The sequence below is a fragment of the Ochotona princeps genome, chromosome 15 (assembly GCF_030435755.1).
Source record: "Ochotona princeps isolate mOchPri1 chromosome 15, mOchPri1.hap1, whole genome shotgun sequence".
Lineage (NCBI taxonomy): Eukaryota > Metazoa > Chordata > Mammalia > Lagomorpha > Ochotonidae > Ochotona > Ochotona princeps.
Window position 1 is genome coordinate 35,442,420 of NC_080846.1, and position 27,052 is coordinate 35,469,471.

Consider the following 27,052-nt stretch of genomic DNA (forward strand, 5'->3'; position numbering starts at 1 on the left):
AATGAGAAAACTGCTAACAAACAGGCATACAGACACTTAAGTAACAGTAATTTATATGAAAATCATAGTAATAGAAATGCTTTTATAGCAAATTATCAGTGTTGGCACAAGAGAAATGTAGCAGTGTGAATCAAAATCGTTGGGAAAAATTGAAAACTAAGTTCAGCAGCTTTCTCAGCAAGGTGTTTCACAAGTTAGTTCTATCGGATCTTAAAAGTGTTAACTCCTGTGACGAATCACACTTGCCATTTATTTTTGAAGCCAGATAAAGCTGTTAGCAAAGTGACAGACTAAATTTAAAATAGACACGCACATGCACAAAGGGACAAAAAAAAAAAAAACAAACCCAAGAATAAACAGAAAATCCAGTAAATAGGCACAAAACTGAATCCACAACAAGACAGTTCCACGTTTGTATCTATGAATGAAAGCAATAAAAGCAATTTAACATTGTGATGCAGCAGCATGTTGGATCAAAACAACACTTTCAGGTGGAATTTAGTCTGAGTTTGATAGAGTGTTTGATATTACAACTCAATTATTATGTTTTTAATTTAAAAGTTAGAAGATAAAAAAAATTGTATCATCTCTAGAAATGCCAAGAAGGAATTTTCATCAGCCTCTGTCTCCAAAGCGAGAATTGTAAATAAATTAGAAATAAAGACTGCTGGGGGGTTTAAACCTGCCAGCAGGACCTGAGGTCAGCTAGGATGAGGCCACAGTGTTCTTCAGCCACAGAACTACTGGAGACAAGCCGGTGAATGTCCATTTACTCAGCACAAATTCCAGGGTTTTTAAGGTTAAGGAAGGGGAGGGCAGGGGGCGTCTTCTGGCAAGCCCCCTCACCACCAAAGACACTGTGATTGGCTACGAGCTATGTCTGTTTCCCATGACCTTCTGGTCTTGTCAGGTCATGTTCCAAGTGTAGGCCTGGAACCTGTGCCTCAGGAGTGGGCAGGTAAGCTCTAAGCCACACCCACCAGGTAGCAGCAGGGGCCCAGAGGTGACTGCCACATTCTCTAATAAAAAGGATCCTGGAAATTTAAAAAATTTTTAAATAAATACGTTTCAATATTCACATCAAAGCAGAAAACAATCCATTTTTCAATAAGTGAGACTATTACTCATAAGTATTAGATGATCAGTTTCTTGAATTTATGTTTATTATTTGTACAAAATTAATTCTTACTCATCGAGAGGCTGTTTAGAACAGATGCCTTTTCATGTGGCTCCTGTGTTAGTTTGCTAGGGCTGCTGTAACAAATTGCCATGAACTGTTCTAAACCACTAGAAATCTATTGTCTCTCCAGTCAGGAGTAATTGTGTTAGTATGGATGTGCTCCATTAGAAACCCTTAGGCATTTCCTTCATGGTCTCTCTGGATATTTGCTGTCAATCCTCACCATGGATTTACTTGTGGCTGCATAACTATAATGGCCTTTTTCATCACGTGGAGGTTTCCCTGTGGGTCTCTGTTTCATATGGACATGCTCTTATAAGAACGACAGTCGTACTGGAATAGTTGCCCACCAATATTTATTCATTATCCATCAATACCCTATTTCCCCCAAATCTTATGGGCATTATGCCTTCAAAATATCTTTTATATGTATGTTGGAAAACTGGGACATAAATTCAACCAATATAATTTTCTTAAAGAGAGAGAGTGTGCCCAAGCAAGGTTTTCTAATAGAGTGAAGGGTTGGCAGGGATACAGCGGTCCTTTTATAACTGTATACAAATTCCAGTAGTTACTCTACCTCTTAATGCCAAGAAATGTCTTGGGTGGAGGATGCTCTTTGGGAACATTGAACAAGAAATGGGAAGGCACACAGTTGATGCTGTAGATTCAGTCCTAAAAATGGTATGAGAGGTCTGTGCATTCAAGGCCAAATTTTTAGAACTATTAAAATATTAGATTAGTTGTAGCATGCCATTGGAGAGACAACACCGAGTTCAAAAATAGAGCATGGCCCATGAGAAATGAGAACTAGGAAAAATGTAAGGAAAAGTAATCATTGGACAACTGCTTGAAGTTCAGGACAGGGTGTGTGTATGTGTATGTATGTATGTGTGTATGTGTGAACATCCATGTGTGTATTAGGTGCTGGAGTACTTAGTAAATCCTGCACATTTCTTGTACCCATTTTTCTTCCTCTAGTATAGATTTTATCAGATTTTTGTAAACACTTATGTTTGCAGTTACATGCACACGCTATGTTTTTCACACACATATGCAGCATTGTTGATTTTTCTACAAGTGTGCAGATGTACCGTAATTAGTATTATTATAACTATTTTGATTAATAGTGAGTTGTTTACATTGGAACTATTACATTAATAGCATTAATGAATGCTCAATGACCTGATACCAAAACTATGATTTTTCACATTCCTACTTGCAGGTGGGATGGAGTAATTTTTACATTTATTTTCTCTTTCTAATTTTTCCTGGGAATTAACTTCATTTTCCTTGGAAGGGGTTCAGTTTCTTTCGATGAGATTTTTACTGTTACATTTACAGAGTTGAAAATGAAATTGTCCTCTCAATTACATGTATGCCTCCACATGTCTATTTTTTTTTTCATTCTTTGTATTCTAATACAATATCTGTTGTGAATAGCTTTATTTTCTTTGTAAAATAAGCATGTCCTTCTATTTAAATTCTCTGTATTTTGTATTCTCTGAAGAAAACCTTTTGCACGGCAAGCATTTGGCTGAGGAGTTAAGTCATGCTTTTGGATCTCCTCCCCATCCCCATGTAGAATTATTTGTATTTGAGTTTCAGCTCTGTTACGGACTTCAGCTTCATGTTGTGAGAACTCTGGGAGACATAAAGTACATGTCAAGTTGCTGTGTCCCTGCTACCCAGGTGGGAGACCTAGATTGCATTTCTGAGTCCCAGCTTTTGGTTGAGCCAAGTGGAGAGTGAACTGAGAATCAGTCTCTCTCTGTCACATTGCCCCTTCTTCTTTCCTTCTCTCTCTCTCTCTCTCTCTCTCTCTCTCTCTCTCTCTCTCTCTCTCTCTCTCTGCTTCTCCTTTTCCCTCTTCTTCTCTCTGTCCATGTCTCTGTCTTCCTTCCTTGATGGCCAAGTTGTGCTTCAGTGCCATTCTGTCTCACTACCATGGAAAAGGAATCCATAATGATTAATAAGGTAGTTAATGAATTGAGCAACTACTGGGTTACAGTGTGTGCTATTAATTAAGTAGTATTTGTCTCCCAAACTCAGATACTTAAAACCTAGAGTCATAAGTTAATGGTGCAAAGAAGAAGGAAGTTTGCTCCAATTATGATTTAAGTTGCAGGAACTAGGTGGTATTAGGCTGATTCTCAAAAGAGGGTTAGTTTTAAGTCGCCTTGAACTTGATTGTCCTCTCTGTTGTGCTTGTTGTAAGATGACAGACTCCTTCGTCCACATGTGCTTTACCTTCATGTCCTCTGACTTCGCCACACAGCCAGGCTTCCTGAGCTTGAACTGTGAGCCTCCAAGACTAAGCCTGCACAAGTTGCTTTCCTTCCTAAGAGCGTATCTTAGACACCTTGTTGTAGTGATGTGAAGAGACTAATGCAGAAAGTTGATACTGAGGAGCTTCGTTGTTACTGTTAATCAGAAGATGAGCAGGAGCCTTTGGAATCAGTTTGCCAGAAAACGGTGGAAATGTTTGAAGGAGCAGGGTGGAGAAAATTCAAAATGCTGTTAACATAAAATTATGGGACATTCTGATGAAGACTTGTAAAACAGGGAAACCAAGAAAGAGCTGGAGGTCAAGGGGAATGGTTGAGTGCATGTGATCGGCTGCTGATAGAAGCATGTACAATAAAGGTCAAAGCGATGATGTTGCAGATTGAAACAAATATTTCTGTTGTGAATTGGACTAAAAGCCACTCTTGCCACATGATGGCAAAGAACCAGGCTGTGCTGTTTTTACCTCTCCTGAGACTTTGTGGGAAGCGGAAGATGGTTTGTTGGAGATTTCTGGGCAGCAAAAAATCGTGCTGCACCACGGGATTTATAACCTGATATTAGCAAGTTTTACAGTGGGTTTTGGGAGCACAAAGGAGGAGAACAGGAAGATGTAGACAATTCAGAACGATGGCAAAGAAAGGAGTGCAGAAAAGGGAAAATCAAAATGAAAATACTGAAAAGAAACCACTTATCAACAAAATAGGCACTATTATAAGGAAACTGTATGTAAATAGGTAATACCTTGGCAGACTAGCTAAGAAGACATTTCAGAGAGCATCACCAATTCTTTCACAGCCAAGAGGTTGTAAGTGCCGAAACATAGGACATAACCAACAAATTCACAGGGGTGGAGCTCTCAGACATTTGCTGCTCAGCTGCCGCAGTGTGTCCAAGTTCCAGACATGAATCTTCAGGTTTAAAGCTGCCTTGTTGGAATCTCGTACATGGGATGGAAGAAGTCCAGATTCCTCCTCGTAGAGCCCAATGTCACCGGAACAACAGCCAGGAGCCCTGAGTGGTCTACAGAAACAGAAGAACAATAAACTCCCTCCAAGACCAAAGAGGGGAGCTTTCTCTGGTCTTTACTTAGTTCCAATACTGGATCCCCACCCTCTATTACAATGACCATCAGTGTCGCCCTGGAGCCCCCCCCAAGACTAAACAAACAAACAACAAAAAAAATTGGAATAGTCAGAGAACAACAAGGAGGGCTTGGAACTAGACAGGAAGCAATCAGTGGGGACTTGGCTTACCTTACTAGGTAGGACACGAAAACAAACTACTCCTAACGAGGTTATGCAGGATTTCTCTGCACACCCCTCCCAACATTGTTCTATGCCTCAGCGGGTGTCACATGCCTTGATAAAGGGATGAGCTAGTTTAGATTATCCTAAGATCTGCTAAGTTCAGTAAAAATTATGCTCCAACGTAATAAACTGCTAAGTACTGGAATGGAAATAGACATGAGACAGCTGAATAATGTCCTGTAGCCAACTTAAGGAAGATAGAGACCAGTTGTATATGAACTATAATTGAAATGTTAATGAAGTAGTCACAGGATGTGGTTAAGAACTCGCATTGTCTAAAATATCAGTCGCTCAATACAATGTAAATTAACCCCATAATGATGGAAACTGTTGTTGAAGTAATGTTATGGCTTTTAATTGGTCAGAATGATATTCTGCCAGCTATGTCTTCAGACCAGAGTTGGTCTCCCCAAGAAACTTGAATTCAGCTGGGCAATGAGATACTGGACTCTATGCATGGCACATGCTTGCAATGAAAGAAACAAAACTGGATTTGAACTGTAATAGTGCAACAAGGTGGAGGAATCCACCATGGGAGGAGGGCCCGGACAGGGGATGGGGGAACATCAGAGCCTATGAAACGTTGTTATAAAATGAAATGCAATAAAAAAATATATATATATAATAATAAAATGAATAAAGCTTCCTTGTTGAATTTTAGTTTTGTGTTTATCCTTTTGTTGTATTTTCCTATTTTGGAATGGAAATATATACCTTGTTTGCCTCACTAGTGTATGTTCACAGTCTGAAGCTTTTTTTCCCATTTATTGATTTGATTTGAACAGCAGAATTACAGATAAAGAAAGAGAAAGAAAGTGACAGACAGTGATAAAGATCTTTGATCCATTGGTTCACTCCCCAAATGGCTGGGATGACCAGTACAGGGCTGGACCCAACCCAGAAACCAGGAGCCCTCACGTCTCTCACATTGGTGCTGGATCCGTTCATGGGACATCTTGCTGTGATTTCCCAGGGACATGTAGAAGCTAAATTGGGGGTAAAGCAGCCAGAAATTGACCTGGTTTCCTTATGGAATGTCAGTTCTGCAGACAATGGCTTAATTGTCTGCACTGACTTCAGTATTCAATTTTCGTAAGAGATCACAACTGAAGGAGTTTACTCAGATGTGAATTTGTGTGTGGTTTAAGACTTTGAAAGTATGAGTAATGAACACATGCTGTACGTAAAAAGGACATGAACTTCAGGGAACGAGGGTTGAAATGCTGTGATCTGAACATGATTTGGCTCCCAGATTCATGCAGGTAACTGAAATGCAATGTCCTAAACTGACAGTAACTGACGTAACTGAGCATGTGGGAGATCCTTATGCCATTGGCATTGTGCCTTTAGAAGGTAGTTCTTTAACAAGTAGCTTGTTTTGGATGTTTTGTTATAGTGCTGGAGAGCTTACATATTTCATATGTAACTTAATCATGTACTGGGTTAATTAATAAATTGACTAGTGGATGTTATGAGTGAAGATTACTTCACCAAGATGAGGTCTGTGGTTTACATATAAAAAATGTTTTTGATTTTTCATTTTCTGCTCATTGAATGTACCTGTGGTTCCGTTACTGTTCTGTCACTCAGCTGATTTGCCTTGTTACATTATTTGGCATGTATTATTCTATTATATATGGAAACAGTCCCTGTCCACAGAGCATGAAAATAGTAAAATCTTCTTCCAGAAATTCTGATTATTGAATCCAAACTGATGTGGAGTCAAGTTTCTGTAATATATCCTTATAACCTCCAGTGGCAACACTTGAATTCCCTTTCCCATTCCCTGCTACAAAACCAGAAAAATATTTTCTTTAACAACAACAACAACTACAACAAAAACACCACAAAAAACGAATACCTCTCTCATCTTAAAACTTGATAAGAGAATATAAAAGATATGTTACATAATAGGATAACTGGTCAAGGAAGGATATTTGAACAAAATAAATTCTAAAAACTTGATTTAGTAATTAGAAAAAATAAATGGCAAATAAAAACTTGATTTAGTAATTAGAAAAAATAAATGGCAAATAATAAAATATATGCTTCTGATTTATTATAAATGGGGTGACTAAACATTTTAGTTTTAAAGTCTCCTTAACTGAGAAATGACTCTGCAATTGACTTATGTTAATAGAAGCATATTGTTCAAGCTTGTCTTGTAGGAATTTTTATATTCATCTACTAAAATATAAATCTACACTTTGTTACAAAAAATCATTAATGGTAAAAAATGGTGATTACTTGAAAGTAGGACATGTAACCCTGTTTAATGATCTCATCAACCAGATATTCCTTTTGTGTATGTAAATCCTTGAATATATTTTAGCATTGATTTATCCATTCTTGAATTTTGGCCAAGATATACTGTGTCAAAGAAATTCACACAAGTTTGTTTTGAGAAATTGCCAAACATTTATTAAGTCAAGGGAATTACTGTATAAAGACCTGGACACCTAAAGGATGTTAAGGGGAAGTCACAAATCATTTTATGGAAATTCGGGAGTTAAAATACTTCCAGGTCATTTAAAAATACTTAAAATAAAACTATTTAAAGTTTTGTGGTATTAATATCACCAAGTGATTATTACTAAAATTTGTGAATTGTTGATTAACATGGAAGTTTATTTTACACCATTCAGTAGTGTTTACCAAGTGTCTGGCCTGTAGTTTGAGAGAAGACACTGGATCTGTTTGGGTGGCTGTTAGTTGCCTGGAATCATCAGTCACAGAGAAGGCAGAAAGACAATGTGTGTCTGTCATCAACTTTCTACCATTTTATTGTCATTGTGTTAGAAAGATTCACAAGTCCAAGCATGTCTGCAATAGAATAGCAATGCTGTTTGAGCTTATCATTATGCCAAAAGTATCAAGGTCCTGATCACTGGCCATGTAAATACATGGTGATGACATCAGCTGCAGACGGTTGGATTGTGGAAAGTGCTGGCTGGCCTAAGAACCATTGATATTTGCCTTTGTAAATGTCTTATTGCAACTCTTCAAGTGACGTGATCATTCTGTTTTTCTATGAATACTTCTACATTTTGTTCTCTGTGGAATCAATATATTACAGGTCTGCTAATTTAATTTTTCTTGGTTGATTTTGCATGTGTTGTCTGATTTATTGTGAATTGTCTTACAGTTTTGACATTCAGATGAATTATCTTCTGTTATTCTAAATCCCTTGATTCTTAGAATATCTATTTAAAATATCACTAATTTTCACACCACCCTGAGAATGACAGATTTTAAAGTAGTATCAGAACTCACTGTTATAGGTCTTACCTCATTTGCAAATTTGTATGTTGAAAGTGAGAATTTAAATTCTTTCAATAAATATTGAGTTACAGGCATTGCATTAGAAGCAAGGAATTAAATAACAAAGAAATTTTGGGCCCTACCCTCAGGTAACTTGAAATCTTCATCTCCAAGTGAGATGCATCTGCATTGTTCAATGTGCAATCCAACTCAGCTTGAAGGAAAAGGAAAGTGGAGGAAAAAAACAGTCACACTCTATAGACTTACTAAGCAAATGAAATGATCTTGGGGAAAACTTGCTAATTTATTTTTCTGTAATAAGTTTGAGATATCTCTTGGAAATACACTATGCTGCTGGAATGCATTTGTGTGTCTTCTCAGAGCAAATCGAGCTAGATAGAGAGTGTAGGTTCTGGTGTCATAATTTTGTAATAGTTTAAGTAAAAATTGAGTCTAAATGTGTGCGCAATGTGCATGGTCAGCCATGATGAATGGAAGGACCTTAGGTAAGAAGCCTGGGGGATTAGCAGATTTGAGGACTTTAATATGGGAAGTAGAGCCCTAAAATGTTTTCCCATAGAAAGAAAACATCTCAGGTATGTGATGATATTGGGTCACTGGGATGGGTCAGTAAAAAGCACAGTGTGACCAGAATAGTATGCATTATAGAGAAGGATGGAGGTGAGTTATGACCCTGTGGTGTAAGGAAAGACAATGGGTTTATCCTGGCTCCAGCATCTTAGAACTGTGTTTATCTACTGCATGTAGAAGTTTTTTTCTCTGCTCCTGAAGGAAAATGAACAGATGTAAATTTGTTATATTCAGAGTTTCAATCAGTCCTCTGCAGATTTCCAATTACTGTGACTCGAGAATTATGTCCCAGACACACCAGGAATCATCATAATATTGTCTTCTATTTTATTTGTTCTCTGTGTTTTAGACAATCCAACTATTTTCTGTCTGTGTGATGGGAAAGTTGCTTACAGTGTACTTGAAGTTGGAAGATATCTGAATAATTCTATGATAATGAATTTTAAAAATTAATATTGTTGCATATACTACTTATTTTTCTCACACATTATTTATACAAAACAATGCTTCTGAGTCTGAATAATGATCACTTCTTTCAGTTGTTTGCCTCAATATTAGCTCAATGAACAAGGCCACTGAGCAGATCCTATTTAATTTGCAGACCCTCTACACACACACTTCTCTTCCTCTCCAGACTGTTCCTTTTTAAAAAAAACATTCATCACCTTGAACAAATTGCATAACATACCATCTGTAAGTTTAAGGAATGATATTAAAGTAAAGGTAAATTAATTTGTTCTGCCTTGTGGTAAAATTTGAGCTTCACAGATATGCTGTTGTTTCATATTTTCAAACTGCCTTCAGTGTTGCTTAGCACACAATTTGTATACATTTATTGAATTCATATTTAAACAAGGAGTTTCCAAAAATTTGTGGAAATACTTCTAAAAAAACTGTAGATTTCAAAAATGCTTACTATAAAAATAAAACTTTCTAGTTACATTTTCTTTAACGTCTTGAGGTATTCAAATACATATAGCTCTTGATTTAGGCTCATACTTTTTCCCTGAAATCCTTCTGCTTGAAATCTATTTCATAGATTACTTTAGAACAAAATTTTTCTTTGTCCTTTTTTTCTACAGAATAAGGATCACCTAAGGATGCCCTTTTTGCTTCACACCTTCCTTGCTATTACTCATGTTGTTCTCTCATTTCATAGTGTCCCTTGGGGTCCTAATTGTTAAAGATGATTAGCCCAGGGTGTTGCCTGGTGTGGGATTTGGATGAAAATATTCTCTTCCTGCTGGTAGGATAATAAAGAAAGAGCAAATTGTGAAGAAATGCCTACCAGTGCTGCAAGAAGGAGAAGCCAGCTCCAGCCTGATTGAATCCCCAGCTTATCCTCAGACTCAGAAAAGCAATGGGCAGGCACTTTCTTAGACAAAAGACATTCCAGATTCAGAAAGTAATCTAGGCTGCCCTGAGGTATAAGGGAAGAATAGAGTTGTACACCATTTATATTCTTTGAGCAGCTTTTTTTTTAAGAATAATGATTTTGGGTTTTCATGTATCTCCTTTTGAAGTAGAAATCTTTTAAAAAAAAAGCTTTTGAAGACTAGTTTATTGGAATACTAGTTCAGTGGAAGATAGTTCAGTGGAATAATTTAGTGGAATGCTGGGATACAAAGTGTGAACTTAATCAACTGAAATGTAGGAATGGAGAAGAGAACCCAGCTGTGATGGCTTATACCCTGCCACTTGATTGGAGAGGCCACAGAACTTTTATCTTACTTGGAATTGAAATTTTCTGTTCTTTTTCATTTAAAAACGAACAGCACAATAAGCTAGAACGGTTTTGGTTGTAGCTGAGAAGCAAGGTGATGCTTAGTTTTCAACAGTGAATGTGTACAAGTTGCTTTGTGATAGTAGAAGAGCATGAAAACCAGTTTGTTGGTTAAAACAGCTGTTCTTAAAAGAAAGTCAAGACAGTTATGGTTGAGAAGTAGAGGCAGAACCAGTAGCTTTAGAAAAGTGAATGAATGACAAGTATTGCTGAAAGTATTCAAAAAATTGTTCTTTTGGTTCATTCATCCCTAATCCCTTGTCATTCTATCCACTCCTCGCCATGCTTTCCTTTCTCCTGGCTTAGCCATCATTGTGCCTGCCCCATCATTATGGTCTTTGAGTTGTCACTGTAAGTTTTGGAGGTGAATTGATGCTTGCTCTCTTTGATCCTTAACTGGGGTGAAGGGAAATACCCTCCATCCACGAAAATGAAGAAGAAATTGCTGTGGTAGAAATGCTATTATAAATAGTACTTGCTTTCTGTTCTGATTCATTAGCACATTATTTCTAAATTGAAAAAGCAACCCCAAGCCAGAAAAAAAAAGAGACATAAACTCAAATGTTCATTTTTAAATTCACCTTACTTGTTCTAAAGTTAGAAACTGCCAGTATGACCTAACACCTATTCCTGCTGGTCTGTGAGACACATAATACCTTTTCCCCTTTCATAATTTATTGCTTCAACAGCAGACTTTTGTTAGACCACTGCTGTTAAGGGACAAAGAAAACACCCACTTTGTTGAACATTTATGTTTAACTTGAGTACATTGCACTAAATCATGATGTGCCCATGGGAACATCTCTAACCCAGATTTTAACCGTATCTGTAATGGAATCAGGCCCTGAACTTTTATTTTCCAATATGTTTTTGGTTGTGATGATTCCTTTGGAATTCACAAATATTGGTTTTCATTTTCCCTTGCCTTAACAAGCAGGCAGTTGTGTCATCTTGCTTACGTCAGATTTCCACTGGAACCAGGGTCTCATACTGTATCATAGTGTCTTTTACCTAACTTTAGACTTCTTTTTAGATCATTGTTCTTTTCTGTTACTCGTTAAGTTGGGATAGTGCCATGTTCAAGGTATATATGTCTCCCTCTATGGAGAGTCATTGAGTAGGTCAGCCCTTGGCCTGAGTGTCTGGAATGATTGCACATTGTGCAGCTGAAAGCTATTTCTACTTCAGGAAATTGCATAATAATTAGACATCCATGCTGGATATCCCCTATAAATGGCAAGGAGTAAGTAAAAAGCACCCATGTAAGTTTAAATTATATCTTCCATGGCTGGTGCTTTAGTGTTAGATACATTTCCATTTCTAATTTGTTTCCAATTATTTGAAAGGCAGAGAGATATTGAAGGGAGGAAAGATTAAAGGGACAGAGGGAGGAGAGGGGGAGAGAGAAAATGTGGGAGAGAGATAGCACGAGCGCGGGGCATGGAGGGACAGGTCTGTTAATCTTCTGATTTCCCTTCTAGGTACCTGTAATAGCCAAGGTTGGGCCAGGCCAAAGCTAGGAACCCTGAATTCAATCTGGGTCTACTACACTGGGCAAGAACCCAGCTGCTGAAGCCATTAACTGTTGACTCTGAGGCTGTGTATTAGCAGGAAGTTGCATTCAGGCATGGAGTCTGGGCTACAGCCCAGCACTCTGAATGGGAATATCTCAAGTCTGATTTGTGGAAGTTTGTGCCAAATGCCTACCCCAGTTTTGTTTGTTTAAATTGCAAAGTTACACAGAGACATGGAGAAAATAGTTGAGCCTTGATTGTGCAATACAGACTTATCCGAATTATGTTTTCAAGAGAAAGAAGGAATAGGAAATAGAGAAAGTTTCCTTTAAAAAAAAGAAAAAAAAAAACTAATCTATCATGTTTGATTGAACTTACGCCATTTACATTCAGGGTTAATATGTATGGTTAATTTCTTTTTTCTTCCTGTTGTTGATTTTGTTTTGTGGCTTTTCATTTAAGCGGGTGTATGGTAGCTATGTAATGGAGACCCTCTTATCTAGTAACATGTTATTTAACTTCATGACATTGTAAATTTCTATTTTTCTTCCTATTGTTGATTTTGTATTGTGACTTTTCATGTAAGGGGATGTACAGTAACTGTGAAATGGAGACTAGCATATCCAGATGTGAGGATACAATGTAGTATGCATCTCTACTTCCAGACAAAGATGGACTTACAATGAAACTGTTTACTATATCTTGACAATAGGAAGTTGGACTCTCTGCCATTGTCCATGCCCGCAGTGATGGACATATGACTGTGTATGAAGAACTATACTGTAGTAATGACATAGAGGAACTAGGTGGTGGTGGGGAGGGAATTGGGGAGGGGATAAGGGAAATCCCAGGAGCCTTTGGAACTGTATCATAAAATGATAATAGTAAAAACAGATTAAAAAACTATAATTCAGGGCTAGTATTGTACTGTAGTGTGTAAAGGTGCTGTCTGTGACATTGGTATCTCGTATGGATGCTGCTTCCCATCCTGGCTGCTCCACTTCCAGTCCTGCTGCTCCTTGCAAGTGGTCTGAGAAAAGCAGCAGCAGAGGGTCAAGTGCTTTGCTACCCCGCCATGTGTGTGAAAGACCAGGATGAAGCTCCTGGCTACAGTCTGTCCCAGCCCTGGCTGTTGTGATCATCCTAGGAGTGAATCAGTGGATGGAAGATTGTCTCTGTCTTTCCCTTTCCCTGCAACTCTTTCAGTAAATTAATCAATCTTTAATAAATGTCATTCATTGACACCTTTTATGTTAGAGGCAATTAAATGCAATACCTGAGAACACAGGCTTTCACCTTAAACAGACTTGTTCCTAATTTTCCTGGGACTGACTTTGGGGATTGTGCTTAGTCTTTATTTTCCATCTGTAAAAACTGGGTTATGTTGCTGCTGTTATAGAAGGGTTTAAGAATAGTGGAATGTCTGGAAGTTCAACTGAAAAGATCGCCAGCTGTTAATTATGTTCCAGTTCCCCACCTTCCTGTTTGTGCATGTGTGGGCTATGCTATACTTACTGTTGAGCATTAACAGAAAGTATGCATTTTGAATAGAATAGGAACCAAAGGAACCGTCTACATGAGTGTATTTGCTATGGATTTCTGCTGAAACAGTTTGATTGGCTTTGAGAATTCAGTGTACAAACACATATAACGGGTCAAAGGCTGTAAGTGTTGGGAAGGACATGTTATCATGAAGAAACAGGGAAGCTTGTTGACTTAGTAATAATAGGGCCTGGTGGCATGGCCTAGCGGCTAAAGTCCTTGCCTTGAACGCCCCGGGATCCCATATGGGTGCCAGTTCTAATCCCGGCAGCTCCACTTCCCATCCAGCTCCCTGCTTGCGGCCTGGGAAGGCAGTCGAGGACGGCCCAATGCACTGGGACCCTGCACCCGCGTGGGAGACCCGGAGGAGGTTCCTGGTTCCCGGCATCGGATTGGCATAGCACTGGCCGTTGCGGCTCACTTGGGGAGTGAATCATCGGACGGAAGATCTTTCTGTCTCTCCTCTCTGTATATCTGACTTTGTAATAAAATAAATAAATCTTTTTTTAAAAAAGGAAAGTAATAATAAAGCAGCAAAGAGATAGGGCAGCGGTCAATGACTAATTTGAGAACTGACACATACTTCCAGTGAATCAAGGCAGAATAACAGACTGGGCTTTGAGGCCTGAGAATTCTGAATTTACTTTCACCCTACAGGTTGCAAACTGGGTTGCTAGTTAAGTCTTTAATTTCTAACTCTCACATATGCATACTTCTAATTTTTTTTAAAATTTTCCATTGCTGATTATGAGATTTTGAAAATATGAGACGCTGTCATGAAGCTATCAAGTAATTATTAGCTATAACCCTCTTTTTAAGTAGGAGAATGTATTCATATCTGTTTTTTTTGTTATTTTTGACTCCTAGAGAAAAATTTAACCTTAGTCACACAATCAGAATATAGGTATAAAACAAGTTACACATATGTTAATATAGAATATATTTCTCTGAATCTTAGATCCAACAATAATTTGCTTTATCAATTTGTTACTTAAGCCAGAAGATCTTCAGATTCTTCATAATAAAATGAGGATGACAGCTTTTTGAGTTCATTATGAGGATACTGTAAGTTATGAAACATAAGGAATGTTACTCAGATTGTCAAAGAATAAAAGTAGGCTAATACAGAATGTAAAGGCTTGTTTAAGTTTAAATTCTATAATCCAAGTTCAACTTCGGGAGAAGCTTCTTTGTAGTGCATATGCAAATTAATGAAGACATCACGAATTTTTAAATACAGAATTTTCTGATGAGACATGTTTCTATTTTTAGAGCCCAACAAGAGTTTATTATTCCCACTCTTTTTTTAAATGACAGTTTCTTCTTTTCCCTACAATATCCCCCGGTGAGGTACTTGGCAGTGCATCGGAAAGGTAAAAACGTCAGGTTGCTCTAATGCCAACTGCTTCATATTTGACAGGTTAGACTTTTAAAAACCTGCTTTCTGAAAAGGGGTGCGATTTCACATTTTACTTAGCTGTCAAAGTCTAAACAAAGTCCAATTTAGAACAAATAAGTCTGTTGTAAAAGATTCCTGAGAGGTGACTTAACTCTGTTTTCTGAAACCTGCTTGGCAGTTATGTGGCACTTTCTTCAGCTTTGGGGAGCTATCTGCTAGAACCACATGCTCTCATCTGTCTGCTTCTTGAGACATGGTAGTTTGTCTCTTCAACCCTCTGGTCACGATTGTTCTCTAGGCAGTGAGAACCCAGAAATGGGAAACAGCTAACCCATTGCCCTTGCTGGAGAAATTTATATATGAATTTTCATAGAGGGCACATCTTATCATTTTATTCAGAGAACATATGGTTTGCAATAGTTTTGAGTATGTGATCCAGTTATATTTTTAGCAAGTGTTTTAAGTATAATTTTAATGAGTTGCAATTAATATGTTTTAAATCAAAGGCCATTTACGTTCACTTCTTGTGTTAGTATTTTTCTGCCCAAAATGGTCTTTGTGGAAGTGTTGTTTTAACTAGGTTTTTAAGCAGCATCAGTAACAGAAAAGGAGAGAAACAGAGCATATGATTTGAGCAAAAATAATTTTAAAAAATGAACAGGGAGAATTCTTTGGCTTTTCTCTCAAACACAAAGTCTGTTACCCTAGGATGACCTGAAAGCCACAGAAGTGCCCTGTGAGATCGGAAAACACAGTGTTGCCTCTGCCATCTCCCTTGAAGCTCAAGTTTAATCACTTACATTTCAGAATCTTTTTTACTCTACTAATTTCTGTTCTACTTGGCAATTCCTGTGTCTTTCCCTCCTTTGAGCATCTGGGTATTAAGAGGATTATTTAACATGCTTTTAAAATACCAATGTCATTACTCTTTTGGGCAGAGTGATAACTCTGACCTCTCTGAAGTCTCGGAGCTTAATTTAAGTGTTCTAATTTCATGCAAAAATTGCAGTCCTAAATTATGGAAGTATGCACTTTCAATTAAATATTATTATTTCAAGTTTTATACTTTGGAGTTGCCTAGCTGACTAGTCATTCAAAACCTGATTTCTCATACTTTATACTCATTCAAATATAATTAAGAGGATTTTGTTTTATAACTATATGCTAAACTACGTATGTTTAATGTTACATGTTGCATACTTATGTAGTTTCAGGAAAAATGCATGTAGAATTTTGTAATTTGGGAATATGTTGGTTGATGAGTGATTGGGAACTCAAAATAAGAGGAACCTAAATTGTTGTAGTTTTATTCTATCTTCTAAAAAGAGGTCCAGAGGTATACAGTGTCCCTCTGATAATTGAATAAAGGACTGGGTTTCTTGGACTCACTTTGGTTTGCCTTCTGCTACCCTGTGCCCAGTACTTCCAAGCCCAAGCCTTAAGCAAGAAGGAAATGTAAGAGAGGAAATAATTCCTTTTCCTGGAGAGCACTTCTAAAAGTTGCACAGGATGTGTGAGCTTTCATCTCATGGGCAGATGTTAGTTACATCACCACATCTGACTGCATAACTGATCATGGTGGTTTTTTTATACATTCAGTGCTTGTTACCATAGCTAGTGCATTTTGCTAAGTCCTTGTGTAATCCAAAAACTTGCAACCAAAAGTGATTCAAATAGTTTTAAATTGCTTTATTTGTATCATCTGTATCTTAACAAAATTATTGCATTTGATACCATTTATTTCCAGAGTAGTCCCAAAGATGTTGCCTGGGGCTGGCATATTGTAAACTGCTACTGTAATAGCTGGCATTCCATTTGGCACTATTTATTTTTAGATTTAGCATTATTATTTTTAAATTGAAAAGTCAGACATACAGAGTGAATGAAGTGCAGAGAGGAAGATCTTTCGTCTGTTGATTCACTCCCCAAGTGGCCGGAATGGCCGGAGCTGAACCAATCTGATGCAGGAGACTGAAGCCTCTTCGGGGTCTCCGACACAGTGGTTTTGGGCCATCCTTACGACTTCTTTCCCAGGCCACAAGCACGGAGCTGGATGGGAAGTGGAGCCTCCGGGACATGAACTGGTGCCCATATGGGATCCCAGTGTGTGTAAGGCGAGGGCTTAAGCCACTAGGCTACCACACCAGGCCCTGGCACTGGATTTCATCCCCGTTCCCTGATAATGCATCTGGTAAAGTAATGGATTATGGCCCAAATCACTGGATGTCTTCACACAAACACAAACACACATGTGGCAGGGTACTAGATTAAGCTTAAGTCTTGAGACAACACAGAGTATATATCTCTGCAATACTGTGTCCCAGTTAAGTTACATAAAATATCATTATTAAAGTTGTTAGCTAAATTAGAAAATTTGATAGGCAAAATTTGTATTAATTTAAAAATTAAATATGAGCCCAATTAAGTGAACTAATTAGAAAATTCACAATGCATAAATATCTTGTGTAAAAACAAAAACATCTGAATGTTAGGTTCCTCTCTGAGTCAAAAATGATCAATTTCAAATTCCCATATGGGTTAAGGTTAATCAAATGAGATAATATTTATACATATATTAAGGGTGAGTGTAATACTTTATTAATTGAGAGTTAGCGATTGTCAAATATATTTGAACTGTTGACAATAAACCTTATTATCTGCTTTATGTTGATTGCTAAGTTAATTTTACACATTTTCTATGAAACTTCGTAAGATTCTGTGTGATTATGGTGACAATGTAGTACGTTGTAATTTTGTGATACATTGTGGGGTAAGCTGACAGTTGTCTAGAATGCAGTTTTACTACAAATAGGCACAGATGATTTTTTAATTTTTAAAACTTTACTTTTTAAAGAATATTTGAAAAGCAGACTAAGAGAGAGAATGAGAAAAAAGAGAATCTAGTGCTTCACTCCCCAAATGCTTGCTGCATAGGGGTGGACCAGCCCAAAGCAAGGAATCTGAAACTCCAACCGAGTTTCCCATGTGTGTGCAGAAACCCAAGTGACTGGACCATAATCTGCAGCAGCAGGATGCTAGATCAGAAGTGGTGGAGGTGGGTCTCAAAGCAGGCACTGCGGTGTGAGACATGGGGCACCCAAGTGGCTGCTCAGCCTGCTCTGCCACAGCATGTGCCTCATACTTCTTAAAATTTAGATTTCATGGCTTTACTTTTTGCCTTTCTTATGAAAATTGTAAAAATGATCAATATTTTTGAGAAATAATTAAATATTTTAAATGCAGTCTCTACAATTGTATTCCCTGTGAATTTCTTCTGCATTATTGACAGGAGTGCGCAGACTTTAATTTATTTGATTCGTTCAAAATTTAATCGAAAGGTAGAGTTGCAGAGAAAGGAAGAGACAGAAAGAGAAGTCTTCCAGCCATTGGCTTACTCCCCAAATGACCAAAATGACTAAAGCTGAGCTGATTTGAAGCCAGGAGCCAGGAGCTTCTTTAGGGTCTCCCACATAAAGACAATAGCTGAAGGATTTGAGTCATCCTCTGCTGCTTTCCCAAGTGATTAACAGGAGCTGAATCAGAAGCGGAGCATCCAGGACATGAGCTGGTACCCATATAGGAAGTCGACGCCATAGGCTTGTGCTTAGCCTGCTACTGCATGGCACCAGCCCCAAAGACCTTAATTGCTAGAGAACTGTGTTGCACTTGCTGCTAAGGACTGCTGGCTGTGCTTTCTCAGCTTTAGCACTGTCGTTGTTTGATGCTCCTTGCTGTGGTATGGTGTTCTGTGCCTTGTAAGACGTTTATCAGCATTTGTGGCCTCTACCTACCAGACATCCCTGTAATTGTGACAGCGATGAATGTCTGCAGACTTTGCTGAATATCTCCTGGGTGGAAAACGACACCCGTTGTTGAGAATGACTGTGCTAAATAACCATTCCTCTCCTGTGTCTCAGTGTTTAGAATCAGAATGGATTTGTGTGCCTATTTACATTCAGTGTCTATACTCAATTCTTGTCCAATCCACTGGTATCATGGGTTGACTGGTTTTCATTAATCAAGTGTCCAGATTATTGTGACTTAAAACATAGAATGGTCGTTTAGACAATAACAGGGTTGTTGGGGGAAACTGGGGAGAAGATGGGCAGAAGTTTCACAGGGAAAAGAAATTCTATTTGTATGTTATAGGTATTCCTAGAATGTATTATCAAAAAAAAAGTCAAAGATTTAAAGCAGAATATTATTCTTGCAGTGAAGTGATTTTCTGGAATTCAGGTGTTAGAATAGTAGTAGTTGTAAAAGTATAGATGAATTTTCTTATTTTAACTAATACAAATACTTGCCTTTATTACATTTTGCCCAATTTATATTCTTTGTAAGTAACGATCTAATTTTACTGAGATTTTCTGAAAAATAAGTCCTTGGAAAGGTAGTATGAAAATAATAATAATTAAAAAACAATGCTATGGCCTATTCACGTACTCAGAGATTTATCAACTTGACCCTATCAACAAGTTAAAATTCAGCAACATATATTTTTTCAGTTTCTCTCACAGAAGCCCTTGCAAGTCACATTGATATATGGTCTGATTTCCTTAAAAAATTAATTTGTTGCTAGATTCCAATTTGATGGTGTGTTAAACTCTGTTCTTGGTTGTAGTCCACACAGAGAGCGTGTTTCAGTGACATGCTGAGCATGTAAACAAACTGTATCTCTGGTTAAAATAGTCATGGAAAAGCCTTTGGTCCTGATACTCTGTTGAAATAGAGGGCTTATAGCCAGACAACTGGGCCTGGGCTTTGACAAACCTAGTATTAGCTGTTTAGCCTTTGGTATAAGATTTTATTTTTTGTTCCTGAAGTTCATAATTTAGGAAAGGAAACTAGTTTTGATTATCTGTTGCTGAGTAAAAATATGTGAGTTATGAAACTATTCAGCACATTTTAAGTCTTAAATGTGACTGCTGTTATTACTGTCACTGTGTCATGTGACAGTGTGGGGAACACTTCTTACTGCCGTACGCTGTCAGCTGTCCACCATTTTCACATGGCTTTAGACCTCTGGAGTCCATGCCTATAGTGATGCTGTTTTTCCACTCTCCGATGTAGTAGTTGTCCATGCTGTTCATTTTCTGAGTTGTTTCAGATGGCTGCAGCATGTGCATCAGGCTGTAGGCCATGTTCACTGAACTCCTGAACTCATGGGAGATCTGTTGAAGCAGCCCTCTAAGTTACAGTCACACCATTGCTGACCTGATCAAGACAGTCTGGAGAAGGGTATTGATATCCCAATAGCTACGCTATGTGTCATCCTGGAGACTTGCCTTATGCATACCTCTGTATTTAGGTGCGATTAGGATTGCCCAAAGAATAGGCTGGCCCAGCGAGATTCTCTTGGTGTGGTTTCCATACTATTTATTATTTTCTCCTCTGTGTGTGTTTAATGTGTTAGAAAATGACAATAATTTAATGTGTTAACATTAGGGATCCCAGGAGGCTAAATACATCCATTTTCAAGTTTTATGGGCTTAGGCACATTGTCACTGTGCTCATTCCTTTCATGTTCATTGCTGACTGCCTAATAGCAGATTTGCCCTTTAGAAATATAATTATGTGGGGACTAATTAGTGGGCTCTTGCAGTTATTGAGGTGACAGAAAAGATGAAAAAGGGCTGTGGCAAAATCATGAAGATGAACCATGGGGGCAGAAACAAGAGCCTGAAAAAATTAAAATCTGTGGACTCCATGGGCCTTGGACACATCATATAACCTGGAATAGCGGAGATAAGAATCAAGGAATGCTTATCAGGTTTCTGAATTTTGCAAATGGAATATACAATGGTGTCAATCACTAAGGAGATGTTTTCCTTCTATTTGTTCCATTTCATTTATGTTTATTTGTTTTTCAGTATGAGGAATGTTTTCAATTTTAGATGCATTGAATTTTAAATCCCAGTGAGTCCACGACGTGATGAGGCTCAGAGAGCTGTTCAAGACAGATCCAGGCATCAGGAGAGAACAGTCAGCATACACAGGTGCCACATGAATGTATGATGTCATGTGCAGAAAGTACTTATCCAGAGAAGAGACAAAGGCAAACTTTGAAAAGCAAATTTGAAAAGGAATGCCTGGATCCACAGGCACGTTCTGCTGTGGTCTGCAGAGGATGGTCTCCTGAAGGGAAGAGAATTAAGAGAGATTGGTCTTGTGGAAGCCAAGAAAATACAGAGTTTCAGGAAGCAAAAGGAATTTCAGTATCCGGTGCTATGATTAAGTGGGTGGTTCACAAAAGGATACTATTTTGAGGGTTTGAGAATTAGTAGAATTTTAATATGAAAGAGGGATTCAGGGATTAGAGCCTAACGTTTAGCATCAAGTGGAATTTAGAAACTGGAAATATGTGGCCTAGGTTAACCTTAAAGACAATTTGACTTTGAATGGAAACACAATAATAAACAGTATAGATGGATGCAGAAGTAAATAACTGTTATACGGCAATTTTCTCCCCCTATGTGTAAGGAGACTCACAAACCTGATAGCAATATTCAGAGGGAAAGAAAACAGGGAGGGGGATAATATCTGGAATCTTTTCAATATTCTGTGTTCTCTTTTCTATATTGTAAGATTTTTAATTTCTAAGGAAGTTCGAATTAGCAGAGTTGCATGTGTAGATGACACGTCTCTTCTAGGGCAATCAACCTTAGATCCAAGAACGACCCTTCCGTCTGAATGGAAAGAAAAGTGGAAAAGACAATGCAGATGCTACAGGAGCTTCCCAAGGAGATGTAACTTAGGATCTCCATTAAGTGGGAAGCAGTATGTCAGCCAAATGATTGCAAAGAATGTGTATTATTAAAGGGTAGATTTCTTCTTAACATTTTATTCAGTTTACACACAACCGACAGTTTTCTCAAACCTTGGAGTACAGGAGGAAACTCCACTCTCTCCTTCCCAGCATTGGATAAGTACACTCAAGAGCACACTTTTTTTCCACTTTGGGATCAAATTAATTATTGCTCAGAATCATTGTATGTAAGTGCACATTTAAGTATGTATGAAAGTGTGATCTTAATGTGCTTGGTAATTCTTTCATCTTTTCAAATGACTTTTTTCAAGTATTAGAAATAATGAGTTGTTCATATGTACCGAAGACATCAGTGAGCACTCACTAGTTTCAAAGTAATTTTCTTCAATTTTTTTTCTCATGATCCATATTAAATTTAATCAGCTTTTTGAAATAGTCAAATCACTGTTGATCAACAGCCTTCTCTTTTCTCATACTTCGCTTTGACCAGTCTTTTAAAGGCATCAGCCAGCTTCCAAGTTGAATCTGCAGTTTGTGCTGCCAGCAGCAGCAGCACTGGGGCCCGTAGCTGTGGCTCACGTCTCAGGGATACTGATGACAGCAGAATGGCCGTGGACTCAAAGGTCCTGAGTGCTCTGTGAACTGACATCAATTCCCTTTCACCCATGATGGTAGTTGATATTCATTGACGTCAGCAGGGTGGATCTGAAACAGCTGGGTAACTATATGTTACACCACCTAAGGACCTTCCTAGGGAGACATCCAGAGTGTCGGGGTCTGTAGAGTGGGTGTTTTCAGAGCAGTGGACTGAATGAAGGGTGCACAGTGTGCTAGACTAAATCGAGATGCCATGATGGCTTTGGGGACAACCTTCAGTCCTTCCCTTTGTCCCTGTGCAGCACAGGATGCTGTTGACCTGGATCACCTTTTGCCTTTCTGCAGTTGAAGACCAGTTTCCCTAGTAACACAGCTAATGGAAGAGGCATCTCCCATTTCCATACAGATACATTACTGCTAGACAAGCTCCCTTTCTCAAATGGTGAGAAAATGGGCTTGCCCATGAAAAACATCCAGGGCATTCGTTAGTAATTCTAGCGGAGAAGGAAAAGACAACTAGAATAAGGAAAGTTTGGTGGTATTAGAAGACTTTTTGAAACTACTGCTACATACTTTCTAATGCAAGGTAAACACAGCTGAGAGCTATCCAGGATTTTTCTCTCCAGAGGAATCACTTGTTGCTATTTAAGTTTATTCTTATAGCGGTATACCAGCATTTTTATTGTGTTCCTAACCATTTTTTTTTTGTTTTTGGAATATAGAGTTAAAATTGTGGTGTATATATAGCAATGCACATTGTTGGTGTGCTCATTCCTTTCATGTTCATTGCTGCCTGCCTAATAGCAGATTTCTCTTTTCCTTCTGCAGAGGGTTACTCCTCCAGGAGAACAGCAGATTCGCAGAAGCCTTACATTATTACAAATTGGCCATTGGGAGCAGACCTACCCTGGCTTGTAAGTACTTTTCATTTTCTTTAAAACCTCTTTGCATTTGCGGAAATTACTCTGTGACTTCCAGTACCTAAGAAAGAACTGTGTGTTCTGATTTCTGAATAAGCGTTACTAAAATTAGGACCCCCAGCTGTAGTATTTCTCTAAATTTGTATCATTTTGATGACTATTTATCATTTTAAATTATGTTAGAGTAGTTGTAAATTTTCCTCAACTAAATTTTAACCTCAAAAATGTCTGTGGTTCCTCGAGGGCAGTGACATTGCATATATTTTCCAGTGGTATAAGCAGTTCCCATGATCATTCTTACTCCTGTAAATATGTGCTCCATATAATTTGATTTCTTGTTTTTGAAAATCACACAATACCCACAAAAGCTAACCTTCATCAGACATGATTTTATTTTATCCACAATGCATATTATCTTCTCATAACTTGTGTTTTTACTTCCTCCCATCAGCTGCTTATTTAAACACGGGCATTATTCTAATGAACCAAGGAAAAACAGAAGAAGCCCGGCGCACGTTCCTCAAGTGTTCTGAGATCCCAGATGAAAACCTGAAGGACCCCCACGCACACAAGAGCTCTGTGACGAGCTGTCTGTACAACCTGGGAAAGCTGTATCATGAGCAGGGACACTATGAGGTCTGGCCTGATCCACTCCAGCCCTTCATTTCCCCCTTGTTTTGATCATTCTCTATGTCTTCGAACCTAAAATTACTGCACAGACTCTTGCTGTTTGTTTTTAGAGAACCTAGTGTGTATTTAAAGGGGTTTTGTGAGGAAATTTGTGGGTTTTTTATTTTTTAAATTAATTTGTTTTATTATTCCATGACAGTTCTACAGGCTCTGGGATTTCCCTTCTCCCCACACCCAAGTATCCCCATGTCATTACAAGAATATAGTCCTTCACAATTACTCATAAGTCCATCCTGTGAGAAAATTTGTTTGTATAAAACGTACACTAAATTAGAATTTGAAAGATGTCATATGGTTGAGGTTCTCAGATCAATTATGTCAACAGGTATTATGACTATTGATGACAGAGAAGTAAGATCTATTGTGTCTCATATGATTTGCTCATGATTTTTTAAAATTTTATGCTAAAAGACACTCTTTAGAAATGTAGAACTATATAATGTTTTATATATATGTATATATATAAAATCCTGGATATATATATATATATATATATATATTCATTCTCATTTCATTTGAAAGAGACACACTGAGATAGAGTTGCATATGGAGACACAGAGCACTCTTTCTTTCTCAATTCACTCCCCAAATGCCCACAAAAGGCAGGAATAATCCAGGCAGAAGCCAGGAGCCTAGCCCTCAATCTGTCTTCAGTACGGATGGCAGGAACTCAAGTACTCGAGTGATCTTCTGGAGCATATTAACAGGAAGCTGAAATTAGAACTTGAGCTGGAACTCAAACCTGAGAACTTTAATATAAAGGCTTAAACACTGCAGTGAACACATGCTCCCAGGGTTTGACACTTTGTAAGAAAATGCATTATTTGTTTCTGGGTGTTGAAGTGATTTGGGAGTGGGCATTTAGCCTAGATTAAGAGGACAGTTAAATATTGGTTAGCCTGTCTTTAATCCTGGTTTTTGATTCTAGTCTCTGCTAATATATGCTATGGAAGGCAAGTGCAAAGGCTTGAGTAAATGATTTAAGTAAATCTAACCCTGGTGGGAGACCTAGAATAAGTTCCTAGGTCCTGGTTGAAGCGTCATCTACCTCCACTTGACCTTTGTGGGCATTTGTGGAATGAAACAGGGGATGGGGACTCTGTGTCTCCATCTCTCCCTATCTCTCTGCCTTTCAAATGTTTTGTTAAAAAGTGATTTAACATAAATCCTACCCATTTAAAAAATTACCTTTAGAACTAAAACAAAACAAAAATCAAAACAAACAGAAGACTTTTAAGCTGAGAGAAAGGAAAAGCACTGCCCCAGAATGTTGTACCCTCAATGCATGACCCAGAGTGGCCCTCGTTTTCTTTCTGTTCCATTTGTTACATGTTTGCTTCCATCCCCTCTTGTTCAACCCATCGCAGACTGGCTCATAAACTTATAGTATGTTGAAATTGCAATCTGAAGATGAATATAGAACTTCTTAAAGGCCTGATGTGATGGCCCAGTGGCTTAGTCCTCATCCTACATGTGCCAGGATCCATATGGGCACCAGTTCTTTTCTCGGTTGTTCCACTTCCCACCCAGCTCCCTACTTGTGGCCTGGGAAAGCAGTCAAGGGTGGCCCAAAGCATTGGGACCCTGCGCCCATGTGGGAGACCCGGAGGAAGCTCCTGGCCTAGGCTTTGGATAGGCTCAGCTCCAACCATTTTGACCACTTGGGGAGTGAACTACCAGATGAAAGATCTTTCACTCTGTCTCTCCGTCTCTCTGTAAATCTGCATTTCAAACAAACAAAAAAGAAAAAAAACAAAAACAAAAACAAAAAACCCTGAAACAAAATGCAAAGACATATTTAAATCCTGGAGAGTGAACTAGCTTAAAGTCAACTTTTGGGTGACTTGCAAATATGATGTTATTAGATTTTGATTAAATGTGTGAACTAGAAAATTTGTAATAATGGAGAATTGGTAACATCTGATTCTAACTAATTCTAACTAATTCTAACTGATTCTAAACTAAATGTATATGCCATTCTCAATTGCATTAGCAGAGCATTTTCATATGTGGAATTGAGATTAGTGTGTCATCAAAGGGCAGTCCAATTATTTCTTCGTGTGAACCATTTAGTTAATAATGAATGTTTTTAATTTAGAAGAATGTTAGCTATCTTATTTGTAGCAAGTATTCCTGTACTTTAGTCCTGATCTCTCTTTTGGTTTTATTTCTTCAATTAGGAGGCCCTGAGTGTATACAAGGAAGCTATTCAGAAAATGCCAAGACAGTTTGCCCCACAAAGCTTATACAACATGATGGGTAAGTAAAACATGGATGTGTGAGTTCATATTTTAGGTTTTGTTGGAAAAGTTAAATGACGTTCAGATAAATCATGCTGTTAGTCCTCATGAAAAAACTTTACCCACAATCAATGTCACCCTGAAATCTGATAAAACTTGTGTATTCTGATAATAGTGATTTCATGTCCTATCATAAGATGTTGGTCACAAAGCATGATTACAAGGAACTCTGAAAATCACAGGTAAGTGGAGTATTAGCTGGATTCTAGAGATAGAAAAAAAATGCCTGTTGTACAAAAAAAAAAAATTCTGATTATATTTAGAGATGGGTATAGTACATGTTTATCCCAGTGAATAAGGTAAATTCACACTGATTTTTACCAGTTATTCTCTTGATCAAAAGATTTTGAAAAGTAAGCATGCCTTGAGACTTATGGACATCAATGCATATAAAAGATGTGGCAAAACTGCTAACTTATTTCATTGATAAATGGGATTTTAGCATTTCTCAGAGTGCTCTCTTACACTAAAAATGAGACTCTAAATATAATATAGTCATTCTGCTTTCTTTCTTTTTTAAGATAGTTACAGAGCAAGTGAGACAATGATTTTCCACCCACTGGCTCTCTTCCATCTGGCCAGAATTACCTGGCCCTAGCTGAAGCCTGGACTTAGAAATCCATCCAGGTCTCCATATGGGTGGCATGGGTCATCTCTGCTGCTTTTCCAAGCACATTAATAGGGATCTGGGGATAGGAAGTGGACTTTGATCGAATGGGCAGGACCATTGCCTGTGATGCCCACAAACTAAATGGGCACCAATTCAATTCCTGGATGTTCTGCTTTTGATGTAGATTCTTGCTAACATGCTGGGGAAAGCAGTAGAATTTGGCCTAAGTGCTTAGGCCACTGTAATCATGTGGGAAACCAAGAAGAAGCTCTTGGCTCACTGATTTCAGTCTGGCCTGTGAGG

The 27,052-nt window shown here is 38.0% G+C and overlaps 1 protein-coding gene across 1 annotated transcript in view; it reads left to right on the forward strand.

The window, feature by feature from the left end:
* Nucleotides 1–27,052, forward strand: part of TMTC2 (transmembrane O-mannosyltransferase targeting cadherins 2) — a 373,997-nt gene that overhangs the window by 218,717 nt on the left and 128,228 nt on the right. Inside the window, exons 5-7 of the mRNA XM_058673524.1 lie at nucleotides 23,058–23,143; nucleotides 23,601–23,785; nucleotides 26,020–26,098. Of these exons, the coding sequence (XP_058529507.1) occupies nucleotides 23,058–23,143; nucleotides 23,601–23,785; nucleotides 26,020–26,098 (350 nt within the window). The remainder of the gene's footprint in view (nucleotides 1–23,057; nucleotides 23,144–23,600; nucleotides 23,786–26,019; nucleotides 26,099–27,052) is intronic.